The following is a 16458-nucleotide window of genomic DNA, read 5'->3' as shown; positions in this document are numbered from 1 at the left end:
ACTACTGATTAATAAAGGGACTAAGCCAAAAAGAAAATGAATAAATAAATCACCTGAAAGCTGACTAAACTTTGTGTCTGACTTGGGTTTTAAGTTGGGTTTTCTTTAGCCTAATACTGAGAAAACCCCCTTTAAGGATGGCCACATTAAATTGATATATTTACAATAGGAAATGTTAAAATAACAAAATATCACCATAGAACATGATATTTACTTTATATTCTAATGATTAAAAAGTCTATAATTTTAACTTCATTATTCAGTCTTTTTTCCTTTGGCGTAATCCCTGATTTATCAGGCGTCGCCACAGTGGAATGAACCACTAACTAAGCGGCATTACCCAGTACTAGGAAACTAATTTTAACTTTAATTGTGATTTTTTTTACAAGTGCCATGCATTTTCTCTGGATCATCATAAATCATAGCAGGAAAGCAGATTTGAATTCAGCAGCTGATTAAATGACACACTAAACTCTAATCACAATGGTGTGATCATAAAAAAGTTCAGTTAACCCAAATAATATACCTAAAAATACCAATGTATGAACAGCTAGCGTGAGATTGTTCTGTGAATATGCGCTTTGAACTGATTTTTAGTTTGACCACAAGGTGTCAACATAACCACAGTTAGACAACACAAGAGATAACAACAAACTACTAAAGACTGCAAAAACACTATGCATATTGATAGATGCTTGTGTGAAAAGATTAGGGTGTACTCACACTAGGCATGGTTGTCTTGAACCATGCCCAGGTGTGATTGTCCCCCCCTCCCCTTCCCCCCTTTGGCCAGCACTCACATTGCATTTTTTGCCTTCAGAGCCTGAGCATGCTTACATCATCCATGATGAGACTGTTCAGTTTAACAGAAGCGCTCCGTATAATGTAGATTGCTGTAGTAATATTGTTTTGTATTATTTTAAGTCATTTGTTATGTTGTGACACACCAAAAGCGGCGAGAGTGTCAAAGTAGCCGAAACTCAATAATTTTCAATAGGAGCTGGCAGCGATAAGCAACAAGGAGTGGTGTGTCTTTCCCGGCGTGGGCGTCGAGGAGAGTTGAAATCTAGTCAACTTTATGGTAATGAGCTGTGACGTGATTCGGAGGCAACCAAATGGCATGCTCAAGTCCACCGCTTGAGAGGAGTCCAAAGAACACAGTCTGATTCCGACCACAGTTGTTCCCAAGGGTTTGATTATTGCAGTCACTGCAATACAGTCACAGTCACTAAAAAAGTTACTGGCAAGTTACTGATATGCAGTAATGTTATATATATTTTTTTCTTTTAAAAAAAACAGAAATTTCATGCTAACTATAACGCCTTCAGAATGTTTCAGACATATGAACACATATTCGATAAGTGGAACAAAGCCACACCACAACAATTTAATCTTGCATTGTTAAATGAATTTGAAAAAAAGTGTGCGACATTTTCACGCTAGAATGGAGGTTCTCATGCGGCAATGTAAGTGATTTGCTGATGTACTGCAATAACCCCTTAATCTCAATGTAGCGAATTTTGTAGCAATGTAGCAATGTAGCGAATTTTGACACTCTCACCACTGGAGCTGTGAAAGCAGACAGCGTTGTTGCCAGGGTAGCCAGAGCGAACTTTGACGCTCTCGCCACCTTCGGTGTGAACGCACATTTAGGAGGTTTGCTGAAGGTGGCAGCTGACGTCCATCGAAGGGTTTGTATCTTTCATAAACTATGACAGTTCGTGTTCATTGAACAGTAAGATTGATTAAAAAATCCATATGAAACACTGCCTGAAAAGTGACGTCGGGTCTTCAGTTTACAAGCGTATCGCACCAAAGCCCAACTGAACCGCACTTTGGCACACCTCTTTCAACTGGGCCAGAGCCCGCCAACTAAATTGCGCCTGGGCCTGATTTAGAGCAATCACACTTGTCAAACGAACCAGGAAATGGGGGTCAAACGTGCCTAAGAATGCTTTGCATAGCCTAGTGTGAGTACACCCTAAAAGATATACCAAGTTAGAGATCTGTGCGGGACTAATTTTTAAGTCTGCTCCTGCAAACTTTTATTCCGCACCCGACCGTTCCTCCCATATATTCAGCCTTTGTTCACCTGCTGCCCGACCCGCCCGGTTTTCTACCCGACCCAACTGTTCCCGGTAAATCAGATCTGGTTTCCAAAATCTCACGTTTATATTGGGTACTACCAAAAGAGAAAGATGACAGATAAAACTGTAGGTTGTGCAAGGATTGTAAGCTAAATGTCCGTCTTGTTTGCCCCTTTGTGATGAGACATGAGTGCCGCCTTAAACCTGAGGTTCCAGTCTTGTGACTCCTAAAGGGTAAAACTTTGAGGTATTACCACATCGCGCAAAGGGTTTTTATTAACAAACTTGCCTGATGTGGGTTTCCTAACAGTAAACTGACTGTTTTCTAATGTAAGCTGAAGGACAGCGCATCTTTACTTTGCTCTCCCAAGTTGGTAAAGCCCTCACTGATGACCATTAACAGGCTGCACACAGACTGTGCAAAAAAAGCATGTGCAGAAAGCCCTGGTCATGCGATCATCATGTGTAACAGTCGTGAGCAATGGCTGTACTGGTGCTCAATAAGAATGAGGAAATAACAGATATGCTGTTCTGAAAAACGTTGGGACTCAGAAGCGCTATATTATTAGAGTGCCCGCTCCCATTTAAATTACATCAGAGTTACTGACTGCTACCACGTTTTATTTGGAATATTATTCTCGCGCCGCAAGAAATCTTACAGCCGCGGGAATGCAGACAACTACACTAAGTACAAAAGTTGTTTGCAGACAATGAATAAGACTAAATCTTTAAAGTGTGCATTTATTTTGTCGATGGGTTCATGTGTGCTATTAAGGAAGTATTGTTTGATGCACTGAGAGTTTGTGTGTTAAAATTAAAATATTGCTATGGGCTTTACATTTCATGTTTTACACATATCTGATAATAAATCCTCTCTTACACCTAAGTAGAAGGTCTACAGCAAACTCTGAGCTAGTGAAAACACACTCCACAAAGTCACTAGGGCAGCCCGCATCAGATAGCCAGACTATTTTAGTGCTGTCTAGTCAAAGTATACATTGCGGCCAGTGAACTTGTGTGCACTGGGGGTGGTGAAGAGAGAGACAGGGGGCATATCAGGAGACTTGGTTCGCTTTCGGAGATTGACATTGGGGTTCTGGCAGGATTTTCATAACTGGTCTGGGCCGGGGAAATGGACTTGTTGTACAGAGGAAGAAGAGCAGACCAGAGGGCCTCTGTAGGGTAACGTAAGCCTTACGGAGTGGATGGATACTGACAGCCAATGCTACCACAAAAGGACAAAATGCCTCGCTGTTGAAACAAACCTTACTCGTGTGTTACGAGGCGGATTAGAGTTCGTGTGACAGACGTGGGTGGAGTATTATGGTGGAGGACAAGGCCACAGGGTTAAGGAATGTGTGTCCCCTTTAAGCCCAGGAAAAAAGAATGTGAGCTGTAAGCCTTTCCTACAGAGAGGGTCAAAGATCAAAACACCCCAAAGCCAAATGAGCTCATTTGTGTGAGCAATCAAATGTTAAATTCTGATGTGTACCACAATGGGTTAACAAAAACACTGCGTTGAGTCATTATGCAGGCTTTATCAGTGCTAAACAGTCTAATCTTGGCCTAGTCCTTGCTATTCATGCTAATGATTTATGACCTCACAAATGTGCCAGAGACTTATCTTAAAGGGATAGTTCACCCCAAAATGAAAATAGAAAAACTGTAAGGAAGATTTTCAGCTGAAACTATTCATTGGTGAATCATTGGTGATTCATTAGTTTCAAGTCAACAACTAGCGATACATTAAGAGTAAAAAAAAAGACAAAATTACTACTTCACTGAGGGTTTATGAAGTGAAACGAGCAGTCTGTGTAAGAAAACAGCAACATTCACAAGATCCAACAAACTTGTAATCATGTATAGTGTATGTGTATCTAAGCCATTCTAGAGACATGTGTTGTGAATTTGCCACTAGCATTATGGTACACAAATGAGGTAGCTTTCAAATTTTAATGAGATGGTTTAATCTGTTTATTGTATCTGTCCTTAACAAATGAACACATAAAACAAATTAATAATGTTCTACTGAATAAACAAGTCACCCACATTTTGGATGGCCAGAGTGGGAGCAAATTAATAGCTAATTGTAGATTTTTGATCTCTTTAACCCCTTAGCATTTCCATGTTTTGCCCTCGATACAATAAGCCATTAGTTACAGAAATCCAGGAATGCTGAGGGGATAAGATGTGGGCTTATTTATTGTTGTCAGTCACATTTTCACCACCAAAATACAAGCATTTAAGACTAACAGGTGGCTGGCTGCAGTTCACTTAATGTCCACTGATAGCTATCGCTGATAGCAAGGTTTTCTAAATTTTACATTTTGTTACTTTATATATTCACTTACCTAGAACTCCAAAAGGCAATCTTATTGGATTAGTTCACACAATAATTAAAATATCCTGAATATTAACACCATGTTTATGTGAGATAAACATAATGACAATGTCATTCTTCAGTCTTTTTGCGGAAAACCTTCCAGGTTGTTTTGCAGTAAATTGGACCAGGTTAAGATTGTATTCTCAATGCAGCTTCATAATAGTCTTGTTTAGTAAAACAATCTATCATATAAAAAAAAAAAACACAAAAAGCAAGACAAAACAAACACATTAAAAGGCGCCTATGATAAAAATAATCTTTTTTAAGCTGTTTGGACAGAATTGTTTGTAGGTCCACAGCCATTTTGGGGTGATATAAGGACAATAAGTCTCTTTTTTAAAATTTCCTGACGTTAAAACAGGATCCAAATCTCTCCCATTTTGAGGCCCACCGCAATGTGACGTAGGAGTGAGGTTTGCCACTGAATTGATTGACAGCCGTGTATTAACATGTCTCCGTAGTAATGCGTATAATCATATCAACAAGCCAGGATGTGCATAAAGACTGGGATTAAAAAATCTGTTGAGCTCATTGTGTAATTTGTAATGAATTACAGCGATTTTATCATGTTTATCACCACAGTCGCATGTCAAAGAAGATGCTTCAATCCCAGTTTGTGGACGTTAAATCAGGTTCATTTTCTACATTAACATAATGGATATCCATAGAGTAGTGGATATTAACTTGACATTTGCCATGTTAAACGCGCATGCTGTGTATGTATGTTTCTGTGTGTGTGTCATAAACTTTGTAACGACAGTGTGTGTGACTCATCTTTGGACAGAAAGGCTTAAATTAACTCCACGACAAATACATCCTATAATCATTGGGAATGTTCTTACTGTAGTATTTCTCACAAACATTATGTGAGATCTGCTTTCTTCATGTCTGTCACTGTGCTGTTTATCTGATGCAGTCAGACAGGCACGTGGGACCGGTGGGCTGGGAGAACTAGCATTAAATGCATAGGCATCTTGTTTGCATCTGCACAGGCAAACAATGTGTTTAGAGCATAAAATTCCAACATGAAAGGTATAATAAATAAACTGATGGGTGTTTTGAGCTGAAACTTTACAGACGCAATCTGGAGACAAAAGACTTATCTTAAATCTTGAAAAAGGGGAAAAATTGGTGCCCTTTAATATACTCATTACAAAAACTTTCCAATTAGCAGGGGTTGTGTAGAGCCCTTTAAAGCTGCATTGAAACTGCAGTTTAAACCATCAACCTGTTGGTCCCCATTGAAGTCAAATGCTGTGTATATGGAGACAAATCTTGGAAAAATGTCCTCAAAAACCTTATATTATTTTAATGATGAATGAAACCCAGACTCAAGGGAAATAACTGCCTCAGTATAATACGTTGTACGTTTAGTTGCAAGTTTCAGATGACAAATCCACTAGAAGGCACTATCTAGACTCAGACCACTGACCTAAACCCAACCAATAGTGTTTTCCAAAGCAAATGCAAAAGAAAAGCGCACTGCAACCACATAGTTTTACCTTGATTTTACATTGCTTTTATCTTTTTTTGTAGAACTGTGCAAGTACAAGACAGTAGACCTATAGAGCAAACTGATGTAATTATGTTTTGTTCTTGTGGTATTTATTTGGTGTTTTGCAAAGATCCTTTATTCGATTTTAATTCTGCGTGTGCAAGTTATTTACTTGTTTGTTTGTTTTTTTTTGTAATACAGTGTTTAGTGTAATACAGAATGAATTGTTACTTCAGAAATTCGATGGGCAGTGCAATAGGGAAACAACACATGGCCTCAAGATGTTAGACCGTTAGACAATGGTGAGTAAATTATCAAGAAATTTTAATTCTGGTGAGAACAGGTCATCTAGCTGCTTATTTGCATGTAAACAATCATAAACTGACCTCCTATTAGAACAGATGTTTTTAGCAGAGGCCAGACACTTATCTGCAGACATGTTCGAATGTCTACTAAATCCAAAACAAGCATGAATCCAATTTTTAAAGCTTTCAAGTACTTTAAACACTGATGAATCATACACAAGTAATGGCCATGATAAAGAGAAAAATGTCACACTTGACATAGGACAGGAGGCTGACTCATGCTTTATTGAAAACACTGACTCAAATGAGAAACACATCATTCCTGTTAGTGGATCCCATGTGGGAACGGGAAAATCTGGAGGTGGGGAGTGTCAGAAGTTCACCCTCTGATTCACAATAAAACTCCCACAACACTGGGACGACTTGACCCCGTTTGTTCTTCTCTTGTTTTTCTACATTTCCAACATCAAAACCTCCTGTTGTTTTAGAATTCTGCATAAACAGACTTCCCTTCTGGTTAAAAATGACCCTTCTTCACTAAAACTCTGAAATAAAGCAGCTAAATTTAGTTTCAATCCTCAAATCTATTTTACACGAATAAACTAACTCAACTTTATCACAAACTCTGTGACTGTCTGGGGTTCATCTCATCAGTGTGCTGTTTAATCAGACATCACTGCTCGCTTTTGACTAGTAAAAAGTATATACACTACCTGACAAACGTCTTGTCGCCTATCCAAGTTTTAGAAACAACAAATAATAACTTGACTTCTAGATGATAATTTGGTATCAGAAGTGGCTAATATGAAAGGCAAGGGCCTCTAGATTACTTAGGTCTGACTTTGCTAAGGGAAAAGTCTTGTCACTGAAAACAAATAATGTACAGTGTAGAATATGAAGTCATGGTGTAGTGGAAAAATTATTTATAATGTGTTTGACACTCTTGAGCTTGGACGACTGCATCGGTACATCTCTGCAACGACTCAAATAACTTATTAATAAAGTCATCTGGAGCAGCAAAGAAAGCATTCTTGCAGGACTCCCAGAGTTCATAAGGTTCTTTGGATTCATCTTCAATGCCTCCTCCTTCATCTTGCCCAAGTCATGCTCAATAATGTTCATGTCTGGTGACTGGGACTGCCAATCCTGCAGTGCTATCCTGCTGAAGAATTTACCCTCTTCTGTGGTTTGTAATGTAATGGGCAGCACAAATGTCTTGATACCTCAGGCTGTTGATGTTGCCATCCACTCTGCAGATCTCTTGCACACCCATTTACTGAATGTAACCCCAAACCATGATTTTTCCTTCACCAGACTGATTTCTGTGAGAATCTTGGGTCCATGTGGGTTCCAATAGGTCTTCTTCAGTATTGTGATGATTGGGATGCACTTCAAATGATGATTTATCAAAAAAAATTTACCTTCTGCCACTTTTCCAAATGATCAACTACAAGTCAAGTAATATTTGTTCTGCGGAATCTACTGATCTGCGGAAATCTGTGGAAATCTGTGGATTTCTGTGAGAGCAGATTCCGTGTGGGCCTACAGTACCTATAAGGCCCTTCATAAAAATAAAAAAAAATCTATGAAGATAGTAAATGATTCATTTCTCCTATGGTAAATTCAAGATGAAAAAAATCATTATAATAATTAAAATGGGTTTCTTTTCTGCTGTTCAAATTTTGATCCATAAGTCAACAGAAGGGTTAAATCATTTTTCCAAGATGTTTTAAGAAGGCTATGGCTGCGTCTGAAACCGCCTACTACTCAGTAGGTACTGCATTTGAATTTAAACATACTACTCGGCCGTTAGAAAAGTACATTTTATACAGTATGAATGTAAGAAGTATGAATGGAATTCGGATGTATTACATCCGTCATTTTGTCATGGTCACGTGCCCTACCTGCATCAGTTGTGTCGCTTCACTCCCATAAAAGAGCTTAGACTGACCAAGAGGCGACACTAAATAGAACATTCCATTGCAACAGCAGCGCCCAGCAACAGCCCCGCGATTCTGCCTTTTCGGAGTGAAAGCGATGCATTGGATCTCATTGCTGTCACGATAGCAAGCAGCTGCTTTGTTTTTTATTTATTTATTTAAAAAGCGCATTAAAGCTGAGATACAACCTGAAAGACGACAATACAACACTTACTATGACAATCATAAGCACTTTTAATAGTTTATTTTACAGACTTATGCTGTTGTTCTATTGGAATTTTCATTCCAAAATGGCCGCTGCGTGACACTAGCGGCATCTAGTGGCTGTTTCCCAAAAACAATAAAGTGTCACCTCTTGGTCATTCTAAACTCTTTGCTCCTATTCATGAATTCTCTTGCGGGGCATCATGGGATGGCACAGCATGCATGGGATGCGCACTTCAGAATCTTGCCGGAGGTAGTAAGTCATCCGGGTACTTCTCGCATGCTGATTTTCGAATTCTATGAATTCGGACATACTACTCGGCTCGCATACTGATTTTAGCTTAATGTATAGTATGGAAGTATGCGGTTTCGGACGCAGCCTATGTTTTAGTAAGGTATACATCTTCAACAAATCTGTCTCCTAATTTCTACTCTCTCTTATAAATTTCTAATTCTTTGCTAGAAAAGCTTGATCTGAGTACCATCACATTATTTTGTTGGGGGTGTTCAGCTTTCTGTGACTCACCATACATCTTTCCTTCATCTGAGAGGATGATCTTTCTGCGGCCACAGGGTGGATAAATGGCCAGAGCCTCCTGGAAGCTTTGTTCAATGTCAGGGCTCCAGACTCCCTCCGCATCCCCGTCCATTCCGGTTTTGTCCATCCCGTCCACCTCATCCTCCTGGCCCTCCTCCGGGCTCTCGCTGGTGCTCCACTCGTTGGCTGCAATGGTGGCGGCTCCACCTGGGCCCCTGCGTGAGCCCTCACACCCAGCACTGAGAAAGAGCCCAAACAAGGTCACAAATAGTTAATGCAAAATATTGAATGCTGACATTTAAAAATGAATACATGAAATATTTTTTATTTCATCTCAAATGATCACAAAATCGGTTTTTCATCAAATGACAATTTTGACCTTACAATTTTATGGTCAAACACAGAATATGCACATGTTTAACCTTTTTTTAAGTTGCTAGTCACCAATCAAATTGGATGGCCCTCAGAATATTTTCTGCTACAAATATATAATCATATTATATATCAAAATGAAAACTCTGCTTTTAAACAACAATAAAAATAACTTTGTGTAGTTTATTTTCATGTGGTTTTATAAAGTACTTGAAAGGAACAGATATCCTAAAACGAGTTTGGTAAAAGTCACTGTTTAGAGTATATTCTGTTAAGAAACATTTATTGTACATAATTATGAAGAGTATTTTTATATTTAATGTGGGCTACTTAAGTACTGAAAGTAAAAGTATACGTAAAAAGTACCAGGAAACTGCAAAACCAAGATTTTAAGTGGTCCTTTGCTCCAAAACGTTTTATATTAATTTGCATATTTGGATGGAAACAAAGCTACTGACTACATGATTTGGTCAAATTTGATCTTGAATTAAAAGCTCACTGTAAAATATGTTTGTTTTGTAGAATAAACGCCTAAATTTTGGTCTGTTGTGTGGTTTCTGAAGATTTAAAATGACAGCATATAAATTATATTAGTTACTAAATTACTGCTTTGTAAATTATTTGAATTACTATTATTATGCTGTGGTTTTCTTCTTGTTTTGATTATAAATGCCGTACTATGGTGGCTGAGAGAGCTTACCGTGCTACAGTTTAAGAAAACACATGCAATTACAAAAAACGCAAGCAAATTAAATTGAAAAGATCATGCATTTGACAAAACACGTGCTGCAAATCATTACAATGCATACACATAAAAAACATGCTGCATTATTACACAACGCAAACAATTTACGAAAACATGCTGCATTTTCACACAACGCAAATAAATTAATAAAATGTGCTGCATTTTCTCACAACTCAAACAATTTTTCGAAAACATGCTGCAATTTCACAAGGCAAACAAATTAATAAAATGCAAACAATTTATGAAACTGCGCTGCATTTTCTCACAACACAATTAACAAAAACACACTGCATTTTCAAACAACGCAAACAATTTACGAAAACGCGCTGAATTTTCTCATGACACAATCAATTTACGAAAACGTGCTGCATTTTCTCACGACACAAACTATTTACGAAAACGCGCAGCATTTTTACACAACGCAAATAATGAAACGCACTGCATTTTCTCACAACGCAAACAATTTACGAAAACCCATTGCTTTTTCACACAAAACAAATAAATATATAAAATAGGCTACATTTTCTCACGACGCAAACAATTTACGAAAATGTGCTGCATTTTCTAACAACACAATCAATTCACGAAAACACATTTTTACACAACACAAATAATCAATATAACGTGCTGCATTTTCTTATGACACAAACAATTTACGAAAACACGCTGCATTTTTACACCACACAAATAAATGAATATAACGTGCTGCATTTTCTCATGACACAAACAATTTACGAAAACGCGCTGCATTTTCTCACAACACCTGCAAAAACAATGGAACACAATGGAAATGTTTCAAGGGGACCCAAAAACATGATGGATGCCTCTGTGCTGTGACTATTGCTCAGTGAAGTTGTGGGTGATCTTTGAAAGGTGAATTATTTGTTTGTTTATTTGAACATCCTGATCACCTTGTCTTTTGTTAGCCTAAAATACCATAACCTAAATAGCTGGGTGCATCATGTTATATGGCTCGTTTCCACTGACTGGTACGGTACGGTACGGTTCGGTTTGGTACGGGTCACCTTTATCAGGCTTGCGTTTCCACTAACAAGGGTACCCTTTTGGTGGGCGTGGTGTATGACAGAAAGTTTCAGTCGACGTCATTCTCACTGGAGGAAATGTCTACAATAAACCTGTACGGGTTACTTACATATCATATGAGAAGGTCTTCTCACAAAACAGATGCTTTACACACATAAATACTTGTGTATAAATGTTTATTACTAACTTTTCAATGAACATGAGTTGATTATAACTGCAGATCAATGACAGTGCGAAACAGCCTACTGTAACGTCTGTAATTATATTAAATAAATAAATAAATGAACATGTATAAACACATACAGCCCCTTACAGTCTCCGATATGTTATCAGCTACAGAAGAACACACACAACAGACATTTCGCCGGTATTTAGGTTCAAAAACAACAAAATATATAGCCTACAGTCAGTGTAAACCTCTCATCTGTGTCTATAATCTTCAGCAGCACATGTAGCCTCTGTTAGACAGTAATTCTATCATTCTGAGTTCATATTAGTCCAAAAGGTGAGAATAACAATAATAGTTATACATGGCATTTTGTTCACGTTTGCTGAAAAAATAATGTGCTCCTTTTTTTCTGGCTCCTCCTTTGTTTTTTCCGCGCTTCACTCTCGCGTTTGTCAGTGTCTGACAGGATCGGGTTTCAAAAGCACGTCAATAATCAAGCGCAGGTTATTATTATCAGCTCAAGAAGTTTGTTATTTCAGATATAATGTTACAATGAAGAAAGCGAAACCGCTCGCGCCTCAGACTGCCTCGTAAAAAACTACGCGGCACAGGGTAAATCTGCTCTACTCCATGGCTTTATGGCTGTTTATCAAGACGACGACAAGGTTTGTTTGCGCCCAGATCGACCATGGCTCGTTATTATATGTATTTATAATTCCGCTAAAATCTCTCGCTTTGTTTTTCAAACATGGCAGGTTTTTTGTTTTCGTTCTGACTTGTTGCGTAAGCGAATGACGTATCTCTGTAAACCAATAGCGTTCAGCTGCGCGTGTGGCTCCGCCTTTTGGTTCCCTTTCTCGTGTTTGGTACCCTTTCGAAAGGGTGCCGAAAAAGTGGTACGGTACGGTTCGGTTCGGTACGCTTTTTCACAGTGGAAATGGCTATAAAAGCGTACCAAACCAAACCGAACCGTACCGTACCACTCAGTGGAAACGGGCCATTAGGGTTCCCTTGAAATATTTCTGTTGTGTTCCATGGTATTTGAAAGTGTTGTAAGAAAATGCAGTGTGTTTTTGTAAACTGTTTGTGTTTTTAAAAAATGCAGCACGTTTTGTAAATGTGTTTGCGTTGTGAGGATTTGCAGCACGTGTGAAATGGATGAAGATCTTTTCTCAATTTGCTGCCGTTTTTTTTTTTTTTTTTGTAATTGCACCTTTTCTCAAATTGCAGCACGTTAAGCTCTACCATAAACATAGTCACAGAACTGTATGAAAACAACTTCATGATGATTCTTCATCATATCTAATTTTGTGTTTCTGAAAGCAGAAATGATGGTGGCTGAGAAAGCTCTATATGCTGCAACTTAAGAAAACACAAGCAAATAGAAAAAAACACAAGCAAGTTGAGAAAAAATCTTCATTGGTTTGACAGAACAAGTGTTGCAGACCCTCACAAAACAAACACAAACATAAAAACACACAGCAAATCCTCACAACACGTGCACATTTGGTCTAAAAAAAGTTGACTGCTGTTAGCACATTGTATTTGTATTACGTTTTCCTTTCTATTATAGATACAAAAAAATCCTCAACAATTAAAAAATCTTATATTGAATCTATTTTGACTTCATTTTAACAATTAATTAAGCATTTTGAATTTATTTTTATTAACCTTTAAATTATATTTAGTTGAGTAAATATTTAGATAAAGTTTTTTATCTATCTTATATAATAACGTTTTACAGTTAATCATCAGTGTTTTTACAGTAATAATATGGAAAAGCAAAGGATGCATGTAATCAGGGTATTAAAATAAACAATTGTTTTTGGTAAACAAAGCAAATCTGAGTCAGGTCCGTCACTTTTTCAGTTTATCCCCTTTCAACATTTTTATTGTGGTCGCGCTGGTCCGTGCCATTTACATGTGTTGTGAGGATTTGTAGTGTATAGTCTGTTTGTGTTTGAGTATTTGCAAAATGTGTGCTGTAAAACAGATTTGCTGGTGTTTTCATTTTAATTTTTTTGCATTGACTTTCCTTCAGACCCAAATTAAGTTTTAGAAAAATGTAAAATTATATTTTCACAGTCCTTGAGGCTCCTATAAATGAGACCAAATAATAATAATAAAAATTCAACAGTCTTTAAGTATAAATATATTTGTTTTTTTTGTTTTTTTTTTGGTCCATCAGGTCAGAATATTTGTACTTTCCAAACATTATACCAACATAAAACAAAAAAATTGAGAAAAGACATACATGATTGCTGGTATGATCTTGACATTTGTTTTCAAAATTAAAAACATTAACATTATAACATTTTAACTTTAATTTTGAGGTTTTTGTTGTAGAGATCTAGTTTATAACAAACTTTGGGCTGTATCATACACCTAGAGCAATAAGGCACAAGACGTATTTAATCTGACATGTTGCTATTTTCAGACTAATGCAACTTAATTTTCCCGTTTTCCACCACATTGTTTAAATAGCAAATCCATTGGTGCCACTTTGTGGACTCATGGGTGTTACAGTCTAGAAAAGGGGTCTGTTATGGCACATTGTTGACATGTTGCTTTTTTGAGGAACTAAAATAGACTGCACAATAGACCAGCTGAAACCAGGTCTAAAGTCCAGCACAGAGCGTGTTAGCTGTTCACCTCGCTTACACATTGCTTAAATGAATTACAAAAGAATTGAAGGGATAAAATATTACAAAAATTATTACTTTCTACATAAATATAAAATGCCTTCTTTATTTCAGGGGTCTTTTTTCAGTTTATTCATGACAACTTGCTTTTGTATAATATTATTATAATTAGTAGTATTATTTATTATATGCATATTTATATTTGTCCACCTGTCAGGTTTTGGACCATATGGGGCATAGGATATGTGTTTTGATATGACTCAGTTTTTTGACCACACTTCATTATTATTGTTCACTTATTCGTTTGCTGGAAATTAGAACTGAATTTATAAATCATTTTGAAACAAATATTTTCTCTTAAAAAACAAAATTAATTATGTAGGCTAGGCTAATGTCTGTGTATACAACACCGTTTCCTTGAAATAGAGAGATAGAGATAGTGAAAGTAAAGGCCTATTGAAGGAAGCTCATTCTTTATCCTCTCGCTGCAGATGCTGTTTAACTGTTTTCTCGCTAGTGAAGCATTCAGTTTTTCCACTTACAAAGTCCGCCATGTAAATAGCGAATGTGGCATGGCATGATGCAACTGACTCTTAAAGGGAATGGGAAATGAGACTCTGATTGGTTTATTCTCAAAACACACCCATAACCAGAGTTATGGTATACTTGTGGAAATTTTTACTAAAGTAAAAGTAAAAGCAACAATTTTAAAAGTTACTCGAGTAATAGTAAAAAGTATCTGATGAAAAAAAATATATATACATACAGTAAAAGTCAAAATTAATCACACTTCTGTGAACTGTGAATTTCTTTTCTTTTTCAAATATTTAACAAATGACGTTAAACAGAGCAAGGAATTGTCCGCGGTGTTTCCTATATTTTTTCCTCTGCTGAAAGTCTTGTTTTATAACGGCTAAAATAAATCAGTTTTTTATGTTTTTAAAACCATTTTAAGGTCAATATTATCAGCCCCTTTAAGCAAGATTTTTATTTTTGATTGTCTACAGAACAAACTATTGTTAATGATTTGCCTAATTACCCTAACTTGCCAACTTAACCTAGTTAAGTCTTTAAATGTCACTTTAAGGTGAATACTAGTATCTTGAACAATATCTAGTCAAATATTATTTACCGTCAACATGGCAAAGATATGTGGTCTGTTCTTTCTGTTAATCAGAAATTTGAGAAAAATATACAGGGGGTTAATAACGTTGACTTCATATATATGTTAAAAAAATTATGTTTAAATCCTACATTATTTTTAATTGTTGACAGTGTGAATGACTAATATGTGCGGGCTAGTCAGTTATTCCATTAAACAGCAGTTTCTTTAGTTGTCCCATAGTTACAATTAATAAGGTTCAAATTGAGATAATGTTGACACTTACCACTACGTGTTTTTTTCAGGTTAGCTGGAATTCATTTATATGTTGCGATGTCAGTTTGATGTACAGTACCCAGGTAGCAAAGAATTCTGGCCCAGATTTGGCATAAATCTGGCACAGCAGGCATTCATCCGGCAGTGGCATACAGCATGTGGGCCAAACATGGGCCTGGTTTGGCAGAGGTGGCACCGTCTTTAAGGCGGCACACAATACTTGGGCCAGATGTAAAATGTAGTATTTGGCCCAGATGTTAATAATTGATATATGGGCCATGTGACTCTGGTCTATCTTGATCCATAAAAAACACATTTATATTATTTTCAAATAAAAATACAAAATTCTATCAGGTCGCTTCGAGGAAAGGCACGCCCATAGCACGCCTAAAGTGCAATGATTCATGGGTTTATCAATTTCATTGCAGTCGTGACACACCAACATATCTGGCCCAGTTCAGGCTCAGTTATGGGTTATTAACTTGGCTAAGACTTGGCCCAGATTTGGTCCATGTTTGGCTCTTGTCTGGAAGCACAGACTTGGTCCAGTCATGTACCGTAATTCACTGCGGCATGTGGGCCAAGCAAAAGCTGATTGTGTGGGCCAGAGCTGGGCCAGAGATATTTTGCTATGTGGGTATAGCATGCATTGCATTATTAAACTATTCTTGTTGACATCTTGGAGTAAAATCATAGACTGAACTTGAGACCGTGGGTGACCTGGTCCGATAAACTCACTGCACAGACAGCGTGACCGTTCTTCACGGAACCACAGATGGCCATGGCGTGACTGCAGTATAAACTCGCTCGTCTTCCTCGACTTTAGCCATCATTCCAACATAAGCATGCAGGCTCTAACAGAAAGCGGGAGACGCATCTCTATAGCAACATCTCGCAACACAACCTCTCCAATGCGTCGCCTCGCAATATTTGCAAACAAGTTATATGAATCATATTTATTATCATTTGACAATAACGGAGGAATGCCGCCAAATGTAGCAAAGTAAGAGTAATGATATTTTCTCTTATAATTTACTTGAGTAAGAGTAAAAGTAAACATCTTTAAATGTACTCAAAAAGTACACATTACCCAACAATTTTACTCAAGTAAATGTAACAAAGTAAATGTAATTCGTTACTACCCACCTCTGCCCAT

At 37.3% G+C, this 16458-nt stretch overlaps 1 protein-coding gene across 4 annotated transcripts in view; it reads right to left on the bottom strand.

The window, feature by feature from the left end:
* The window catches only part of tead3a (TEA domain family member 3 a), a 94587-nt gene that overhangs the window by 40944 nt on the left and 37185 nt on the right, over positions 1 to 16458 (bottom strand). For all 4 annotated transcript variants that reach the window (XM_056449530.1, XM_056449527.1, XM_056449528.1 and 1 more), the window contains exon 3: positions 8941 to 9191. In XM_056449530.1, coding sequence (XP_056305505.1) covers positions 8941 to 9191 — 251 coding nt within the window. The remainder of the gene's footprint in view (positions 1 to 8940; positions 9192 to 16458) is intronic.

The sequence above is a fragment of the Danio aesculapii genome, chromosome 23 (genome assembly GCF_903798145.1).
Source record: "Danio aesculapii chromosome 23, fDanAes4.1, whole genome shotgun sequence".
Lineage (NCBI taxonomy): Eukaryota > Metazoa > Chordata > Actinopteri > Cypriniformes > Danionidae > Danio > Danio aesculapii.
The sequence above is the reverse complement of the archived record's forward strand: the minus strand, read 5'-3'. Positions and strand labels throughout refer to the sequence as shown.